This window comes from Anguilla rostrata, chromosome 11 (genome assembly GCF_018555375.3).
Source record: "Anguilla rostrata isolate EN2019 chromosome 11, ASM1855537v3, whole genome shotgun sequence".
Lineage (NCBI taxonomy): Eukaryota > Metazoa > Chordata > Actinopteri > Anguilliformes > Anguillidae > Anguilla > Anguilla rostrata.
Window position 1 is genome coordinate 37,480,152 of NC_057943.1, and position 9,705 is coordinate 37,489,856.

General features: G+C 41.1%; 1 protein-coding gene across 3 annotated transcripts; it reads left to right on the forward strand.

The window, feature by feature from the left end:
- The first annotated feature begins 3,547 nt into the window (after nt 1-3,547).
- On the forward strand, nt 3,548-9,705 carry oard1 (O-acyl-ADP-ribose deacylase 1). Of its 3 annotated transcripts, none has more exons than XM_064299831.1 (5): nt 3,548-3,782; nt 4,735-4,909; nt 5,898-5,956; nt 7,608-7,720; nt 8,673-9,705. In XM_064299831.1, the coding sequence occupies exons 1-5, from the start codon at nt 3,696-3,698 to the stop codon at nt 8,773-8,775; spliced, it is 537 nt and encodes a 178-aa protein (XP_064155901.1). In that variant the 5' UTR covers nt 3,548-3,695; the 3' UTR covers nt 8,776-9,705. The 3 variants fall into 3 exon arrangements, with proteins under 3 accessions (XP_064155901.1, XP_064155902.1, XP_064155903.1); XM_064299832.1 differs by having other exon boundaries at nt 3,548-3,740; XM_064299833.1 differs by lacking the exon at nt 3,548-3,782 and adding an exon at nt 3,856-4,454.

The following is a 9,705-nucleotide window of genomic DNA, read 5'->3' on the forward strand; positions in this document are numbered from 1 at the left end:
TTTACCTCTCCCACACTGACTTACTTCGGGTACCATATCTTATCTTCACCCGCTCCCAATCCGTCAGTCTGTAAGAAACACGACTGACATAACTGGACTAATACAAGGCTCTATGGTACGGTAAGGCAGGAGCCACACCACAATGCAAGACGTCTTCTGAGCCCTAACAGAAATAATTAACTACATTTAAGCTGCAGATTAGTTTTTTCAGTCGCCCTTTCTGATAATATTTATAATTGTATCATGGGAAATGTGCGATGCGTGACTTTTCGCATCAGTGACAGGAAGAGGTTTGATTTCTCATAACTGTGTCTGCTGCACCTTCTGTAGTGTCTCATTTGGCTGACCTCACGGGTCATAAACTCTGAGGTTAGCCATCTCACTGTGAATGGAAAAAAAAACAGTGTTATCAGCTAGAATAACGGGGATACAAATGCATCACCCTGTCCTCAAGGAAGCCCCAGTCAGGCGAATCTAACTGCCCACCGGGGTGCTGTGGACAGTATTTAGAAAAATGAATGCACAGAATAAACTGACATAACACGATGACCTGCTATGGTGTGTCAGAAAAATACAGTAATGTGCTTACTTAGAACACATACTCTTTACATTGCACTTCTCCCCAGAGCCCGTATGCTATGTGTGCCCACAATGAAATTACCTATTGACTAAAGCGGCTTGAAAAGAGGACCAAGGGAGGATGGCTCCCTTTCAACAGAGGGTGCTGACTGCAGGTGCTTAAGTGCTGATCTACAGCCATTTATGTTGTTCACACAGATACACAGAGCTAATGAGTGCTTAGAGAAAGCAGCACTTGCGTGGCACAAACTGAAACTGAAAAAATAAAATCGTGTGGCAAGGTAAAGTGTCTTTAATAATTTGCATATACTATATAGCACATCATGTGCAACTTTCAGGGGTTTGGGGCTTTCAGGGGCTGTGATAAATATTTTCCTTTTTAAAATAATTTAGGACTGGTATCTTTGCCCACCTGTACAAGATTAACTTCTCGGAGTTCTTCTGTTTGACCTCATTCATGTAAACGTATGTCAGGAATGCTAATATTTTAGACGGTGGAACTAAACTCATTCACAAGTAAGCGAAAAAAGAAGAATCCTGTGTTAGTACTCTTAATTAATACAATGTCCCCTTTTTTAAAAAAAAAACTGATGCTCCAATAATTTGGGTTTTATTTTAGAACCCAAAGAACTCAAGATGTTTTACCATTTACAGTCTTAAAATATTATGTTGGCTTGCATGTATCAACCACAGTGTGGTACGTTGTAGTTATCCATTTCTTTAATCTTTCCGTTAGCGCTGATCAGGCTTAAAGACGAGAGCAAACCCACGTGGACACTGTCCTTCGTAAAACCCCCTTAAACCTTGACCACCAGGGAAAACTCTTAGAGAATGATATGATTGACAGCAGTACGTAACCCGTAGCATTTTCCCTTTCTTTCTGCGCTGACGGTGGAGTCGGGCCTCGTGCAGGCATAAGCAGCATCGCTTTGGCACTCTTAATGAGTCGTAAGCTGTGAGCTGTGCGGCAGAATGTGAACCATTTCCCATGCTCCTTCAATAGAACAGTGCACCAACCAAACCGGTGACTTAGCCACCAGAAAACATGTTCATGGCAGCAGAATGCTATTGCTGTGGCATACTATTCTAGCAGCTGGTGATTCGTCTAAAATGCTTCATAGCACACTGTGGACATTTTTGAAATGATGGTTCCTGTTTGCATTTTGCATCCACGCAGTACCTCTGATTCTGATGAATTTGGTTATTGGGGAGCATAGTTCTTCAATCTAATTAGATATTTTGTTTGTTTTTATATACCCGGAATTGTTTATATTGCAGGCAGTTTATCAGTGACACAGGCTTGTAGAGGAATGTATTGGCTACCCAAGCAAAGAAGAAATGGAAGAAAATAATTTTGTCATTATTACAAGGCTAAATTTTATGGTGTACTTGGTGTAAATCCTTGTTCTCATAGAGGTAACATGTTCTGTTGGATATTATTCCATTTTGATGTCAGACAAGTATTGCTTTTTATGAAGTATGAGTGGTTTGCAGAGCTAGTGACAACCAGAAAATGGTGAATTCAAAAAAGTGTTTAAGTTGGTAATTAAAAGATGTGTAACTTGTGATAAGCAACAAGCAGAAATTAAATGAACAGACTTTTGTTGAGATCTAGCTATCATTACACTGACTGACACATTAGTTTATGAGCCACCATTTTTGGCAGAAGATAGCCATACCATCATTATTAAATTTGTTGCAGTTTGAGGTCACTGCCTTTGTTTTTGCGCTACATGAGATCTCGTCAAAGAGATCATACAGGGGATAACTACAGTGATCATTTTAATGGTTCCCCAGTTTGAGTCCCTTAAGTATTATACTGTAAATGGCTTTATAGTAGCTGATGGTGAAGTTAACAGAAATTATTCGTCAAGGAATGAGGACCAGTAACAACCTGACTGACTGAGTCAGACTAACCCGAAAATTACATTCTTTCAGTTAGGTGCACTGACGTTAGCCATCTTGTTGCCCTTGCGCTCAAGCTTTGTAGCAAACATAACTTAGCTAGCAGGCCCATTCTAGCTTGTAATTTAGTGAAGCTGAAACATGTATTTTGAACTGCTGAACGCAACTATGGGTAAAAATAAAATTATTTACAAATTTATTTTATCAGTCAAAATATAAAATATACAGGCACATTCAAAGCAACATTTAAATACAGATTTATTTATTTTATGTCAAGCACATTCAAGCCATGTTTACACTCAAGAAGAATGTACAGGCCTATTAGGATAGCCTTTTAGCATACTTTTTGTATGTTAAACATGTTCAACACAATTTGTGTCAGTTACTACTTTTGCATTACAAATGTACAATTTATGTTATAAGGGGGAACTTACATAGTGTGTTGAAACACAAAACGTATTTTCCTTATCTAGATGTGATACGTTAAAGCACATTTGTTTTGAAAGTGTGCAGGTCTGTTTTCAATAAAAGAGAAATTTTTTTTAATTTAATGCAAGAATTTTATTACAAATTGTTATTCGGTCACCTCAGAAGTGTTTGTTCAACATTAAATAATTTACTTTTCCTAAAAGATTAATCTTTTTTGAAAAATTTGTACCTTCAAACACAGTAAGTGGTCGGACCTGCAGGATTTCAAATAGCCAACAGTTCATTTGTAGAATTTATTTACGTGCATTCTGTGTAATAACTCACGTTAAAATGGAAAAAGGCTAGAACATTTTCCAGGAATTTAATTAAAGAAATATTTGAAATAGTGATGCACTGATGGAATGAGCCCTCATTTAATTTCTGAGATTAAAGAATAAACCAACATTAAAACAATAATAATAGGCTATTAAAATAAATTAAAACCCCCAATAAATGAACATAATAAATTGGCCTAACAGTGTGTGTAAACTCTCAAAGACAATTATTAAAAATAATTTCTAAAACAATTCAGATCAGTCCACAAAGGCCGCTATTTGAATTTTTTTCGCTCCTGGCAGACACCGGAAGTTAAATAATGTGCTTCCTTTTTTAGGCATGTCCACCTAAAACATGGACAAATTAACTATCCGTAGAGTGTAACCGTGAAGTGAACTAGCCTTAATTTGTGACAGATAAATGTTGCTATCGAAGTAATCTCTTCGTAACCCTCAAAGTGTAGTGCAATGCATTCTGAAGCGCTTCAGGACCAAAAGGAAGACAAATGTGACCAAAAGGAAGACAAATGTGACCAAAAGGAAGACAAATGTGACGTAAGTTACCAGCTAGTTAGAATAGCAAACGGCAAGAGTTCGCATGCTAAAGAGCAAACTAGGTAGCTTTTCCGAGTTCCACAGTTTTGTTGTCCATTAGGCATTTGGTTGAGTTTTACTGAAGCTCATATGTCCGCTTTCTTTTAGGTAGAACACATTAACGTATCTTGAATTTATTTGCAAACGAATTCGTTTCGTTAGTTCACTTTATGTACGAACCAGAATAGTTTCGGTTTCACAATCAAGCTTTTTAGTCGCGGTCATATTACTCGTAGTTCACCTGCAGTGGTGTTTAAGTTGCCTCCAAGCTGCTTTGGGACTTCCTTGAAGTTGGTTTTCTTGCTTTACATTTACATTGCAACTTTTAATTTTTAAGGGATTCACAACACTGGGTTTATGGAAAGGATTAATTTTAAAATAATCCTGGCTCAAAGGGAAAACGCAGAGGAAAATTATGTATTAAGACGCCCATCCCTCAAATTCTGAGTATCAACAAAGAACCAGCGCACCTGACGACTCGATACCAGGGTTAGGTACTCCCTGAACTAGTGCTTTAGCTGCAAACTCCAAGCTGACGATTCGGTTCACTTTTTAATTTTAGTGTTGGACTACAACAAAAGCTGCAACTTCAGTAGACCTCCATTTTGATTGGACACCCCTGCTGCAGCCTGGGTATATCTCGCCATGTCTTCCATCAATTTGTGTGTTCCTTTCATTCTTCGCAGAGTGTATATCCACGTGCTCTTTCTTTTCCTGTTCAGACTAATTAAGTGATCATTTTCTAATAGGCGTGTGTGTGCTCTTCCGTGCCCTCACCACAGCCCTGCACAAATCTCTGTTCACATTGCTAAAAGCCTTTCCAGATGTCATTCTTTTTTCTGCAGGTGGACAGTCATACGGGATTCAGAACTGCAGGTGCGGTAACTGTTGTTTTGGTCCCCCCCCCGTCCAGCCTCTCCCGCCTGCCTCCAAGGGGTGGAGCCTGTGCCACGTGACAGGCGACCTGTTCTCCAGTCCCGCCGATGAGGCGCTGGCCCACTGCATCAGCGAAGACTGCCGCATGGGCGCGGGCATCGCCACCATCTTCAAGAAAAAATTTGCGGGCGTGGCTGAGCTGAAAGCTCAACGTAAGTCCCAGAGCGCTTCCTCAGTCTTTATGTTTTAGCACAGCAGAGCTGTAGAGGTGTATGGAAAGTGGTGGTTTCAGGAACTGGTTGTAATGTCAGTTTGGGAACATGCGGTGTATACACTATAAGGCCAAAAGCATGTGGACACCCAAGCATCACACCCATATGTAATTACTGAACATCTCATTCCAAAACCATGGGCATTCATATGGAGTTGGTCCCTCCTTTGCTGCTATAAGAGTCTCCACTCTTCTGGGAAGGCTTTCCTCTAGATTTTTGAACATGGCTGCATGGATTCGCATCCATTCAGCCACAAGACCATTAGTGAGGTTGGGCACTGATGTTGGATGTAAGGCCAGGGTTGGCAGGTAGCGTTCTCCTGGCATTTGCCAAACCCAGATCCGTCCATCAGACTGCCAGATAGTGAAGCGTGATTCATCACTCCAGAGAACGCATTTTTGCTGCTCCAGAGTCTAATGGCGGTGTGCTTTACACCGCTCCAGCCGACGCATGGCATTGGGCGTGTTGATCTTAGGCTTGTGTGCGGCTGCTTGGTCATGGAAACCCATTTCCTTAAGCTCCCGACAAAGAGTTCTTGTGCTGACGTTGCTTCCAGAGACAGTCTTGAACTCGATAGTGCTTCAGAACTCAGCAGCAGTCTCGTTCTGTGAGCTTGTGTGGCCTACCACTTCGCGGCTGAGCTGTTTCCACATTTCCACTTCACAATAACAGCACTTACAGTTGACCGTAGCATCTCTAGCTGGGCTGAAATTTTTCAAACTGACTTGTTGGAATGGTTGCATCCTATGACAGTGCCATGTTGAATGTCACTGAGCTCTTCAGTACGACCCATTCTACAGCCAGTGTTTGTCTCTGGAGATTGTATGGCTGTATGCTTGATGTTGTGCACCTGTTAGCAATGGGTGTGGCTGAAGTAAAATAATAGAAATAAAAAAGCTGTGTAAAACGTGTCCCTTGTCTTACGCAGAGAAGACCCCTGGAGACTGTGCGGTGCTGAGGCGTGGCGAGCGCTGGGTGTATTACCTGGTAAGTGGGCACGTGGCACAGGTGGCGAGGCTCTGTGGGGTGGGGGGGGTGGGGGGGTGGTGGGTAAGCCTTGGCATGAAGCCCTGCCCAACTGTACATTATACACCAGGGCTGCCTAACCCTGAGATCTACTGCCTGTGGAGTTTTACTCCAACCCTAACAAACCTCTGTAGGGGACATGCCGCTGCTTCTCATAGTGGGGCACCAAACTGTAGAAGATATACATCAATATCCTCACAGGTGGCACCAGCATGTAATAATCAGTCTCATGATAATTATACAAACTATAAATTAGCAATTCAAATGAATAATTCAATTAATTATTATTAAAATTACACATTATAGTCAATCTTAACCAAATCATAATATCATTCAGCTAATACTAAATTAATATAAATGATTTAACTAAGGGGGCGAAGGTATTCATTAAATTCTTTGGATTAGCAGCGGCTGACTGAATTCAATACACGGTAATATAAATACAGACAACTGTATAAATCTAATAAGGTTTATTAAACACAAAGTACCGAAAAGGCAAAGCACAGTGCTCTACGATGATGTATAACAAACTATGAGTGCACGTGTGTGTAGGTGTTGTGTGTGCGTGTGAGTATGTGAGTGAGGAGTGTTGGATGTTCTCCTACGTGGGGGGGTTGTGTATCGCGGACACGTGTTCAGGAGAACAAAGGAACAAGATGGAGTATGAATGGAGGGGTTTTTGAATATAGACAAAGCTAGTGAGAAGCAATGGCATATGAAGCATACCAAACAGGTATAGGGTAACTGAATAGCTATCTATAGATGTTTGATAGAGATCAGCATGCCGTGTTTTGACCGGTTAGTAATTAAAATAGATCACATGCAGAACATATCTTGCATGTGATCTATTTTAATTACTAACCGGTCAAAACACGGCATGCTATTCAGTTACCTATACCTGTTCGGTACGCTTTTTTCTAACAACCAACCCAAAGCAATGGACAAGTAAAGTAAGGCTGTAACTCTGGTCTTAGTACAATTAGAGACGGACCGAATTTAGCCACATTTATGATTGGATGTATGTAACTGTGACGGTTATTGTGTTTAATGATTAATGTAAACGTTCCGTTTGTTCGGTTGGCTCTAAGCCATCCGCCGCGCTGCGTTAGTTTTAAAAACCGTCACAGCTACATGCATCCAATCATAAAGGCTGCGCGTTTCGAATTTACAGTGAGCCAATACTGTTACAGGAGAGGTGCTGAAGGGGGGCGTGGTTACATGAGTCACTCTGAGGTAGATATATGGGCTTTGTAGTTTACACTCTTTTGTAGGCCATGGTACTTACACCTCATTCAACAGCTAGAGATCTCTGTGAGCTGCTAACTAGTAGAAACAGGTGTGCTAATTAGTAGAAACAGGATGGTAGATCTCCAGGAACAGGGTTGGGCAGCCCTGGTATTCACTAACCCCTAACCTAACTAATAACTGATCTTTCTCTCTTCTCTCCCTCTCTCTCTCTCTTTCCCTTCTTCTCTCTCTCTCTCTCCCCTCCCTCCCTCCCTCCCTCTCTTTCTCTCCCTCTCCCTCCCTCCCTCTCACTTTTCTCTCCCTCTCTCTCTCCCCCCCCCCTCACTCTCTCCCCCCTTCTTTGTATTTATTGTCTCACTATAAGATCACTAAGAAAAAAGCCAGCCAGAAGCCCACCTACGATAGCCTGCGGCAAAGCCTGGAGGCCATGAAGCGGCACTGCCTGGAGAACAGCGTGACCCGTCTATCCATGCCGCGGTACACACCAAAACCCCAATACCAGGCTTTACAAAACCCCAATACTGAGCTTTACAAAACCCTGACAATGGGCTTTACAAAACCCCAATACTGAGCTTTACAAAACCCTGACAATGGGCTTTACAAAACCCCAATACTGAGCTTTACAAAACCCTGACAATGGGCTTTACAAAACCCCAATACTGAGCTTCACAAATTCCCAATACTGGGCTTTACAAAACCCCAATACTGAGCTTTACAAATTCCTAATACTGGGCTTTACAAAACCCCACTACTGAGCTTTACAAAACCCCAATACTGAGATTCACAAATTCCCAATACTGGGCTTTACAAAACCCCAATACTGAGCTTTACAAATTCCCAATACTGAGCTTTACAAAACCCCAATGCTGAGCTTTACGAAACCCCAATGCTGAGCTTTACAAAACCCCAATACTGAGCTTTACGAAACCCCAATGCTGAGCTTTACGAAACCCCAATGCTGAGATTTACAAAACCCCAATATTGAACTTTACACCACAGGCTTTCTGATGGAAGTAACACACACACATTTGATTCTGGAGACGGTTATGTTGTATATTTTCATCAAGATAATCTCTGTCAGGGAATCGTCTACATGTGCTAGTTTTCCTGGGTGATACACTTGCTTTTGCATCCATCAGTGTACTGTTTTGCTCATTCGCATAAAAATATTTACACGATAAGGAGATGCTGCTTTACAAGTTGTAGTAGCTAGGAGATCCCGTAGGCCGTTGTGACGTACCTTTGCACTTGTACAAGCTGGTGTGTGGTGCAAAAAAAAAAAAAAAAGACTTTTTCTGTGGAGGAATAAGGTTACTTGGGTAACCTCTCATTGCCACAACATATGCATCACAGTAACAGTTAACAGAAATGAGTCAACCACTAATATTTTCCAATTAAAACTGAAATTGTATCTCCGCTTCCTCCTTAGAATCGGCTGTGGACTGGATCGTCTGAAGTGGGAAAACGTGTCTCTGATGATTGAGGACGTCTTTGGAGACACGGACGTTTGCATTACGGTGTACACACTATGAGCCTGGAGCACTCGGACCGTCCCGGTGTACCAGACCTGGGTCAAATACGTATTTGTTTTGGATTCAAACACTTCTCTATGTTTACTGATCTTGTCATTAAATAATATTGGGGGGGAGGGGGGAACAAGCATTTTATTGGAACCAATTAAATACTCTTAAAAAGTGCAAACCCCGCCTTCTGGTCATATTGGCAGGCTAGATTACACCAGGCAAGATCAGTAGAGAACAGAAAAGTATTTGAATCCAAAACAAATGCGTATTTCAGCCAGGTCTGCAGTGTACACACTGTACACATACCGAGCCTGGAGAACCCGGACTGGTCCCAGTGTGATCAAGGCCTGACCTCTACTGGACACTTCTTGCCATTTGAATCTGATGCTGTCCAGCATTTTGACTGAGGTTTTTCTGAGCTGATGAGGCTTTTTCAGTCAGTTTAGTGCATTTGTTTTCCAATGTCCTGTTAAACGAGTCGATTACCTAATTTCTGTGAGTTTCTTTTATGTGGTCAGAACCACAACAGTTTGTAATTTTGCTATTTTTGATGCCACTCATGATTTTGAACTTTTATACGAAATGTTCGTAAGTTGTTTTCTTTTCATTCTTCCTTCCTTTCTCCTAATGAATGCCAATGTCTGTTTTCAATATTAATGAAAATATTTTATTTAATGTTAAAATAACTAGAACAAACTATTTGTTCAGCAAAATTGTTTTGATTGCTAATTGCTCATTTTTTGTCGAGACCGTTCGGGTAGTTGATTTTGGAAGTTGTGGCCTTTTGCACTTTTGTATAACAGTGACATTCTAAATGATCGGTGAAAACCTGTGATCACAAAGTCTATTAAATATATAGACAGTAAGGGTGTCTTAAAGTGGCAATCCTTAATTATTTTATATTAAAAAAAGCCTTTTCATGGTGGTATTTTATGAGCA

Coding starts and splice junctions, on each gene's coding strand:
- oard1 (XM_064299831.1), top strand. CDS start 3,696: ATGCATTCTGAAGCGCTTCAGGACCAAAAGGAAGACAAATGTGACCAA. Junction 3,783..4,734: donor AAAAGGAAGACAAATGTGAC/GTAAGTTACCAG, acceptor CCCCCCGTCCAG/CCTCTCCCGCCTGCCTCCAA. Junction 7,721..8,672: donor ACCCGTCTATCCATGCCGCG/GTACACACCAAA, acceptor CTTCCTCCTTAG/AATCGGCTGTGGACTGGATC.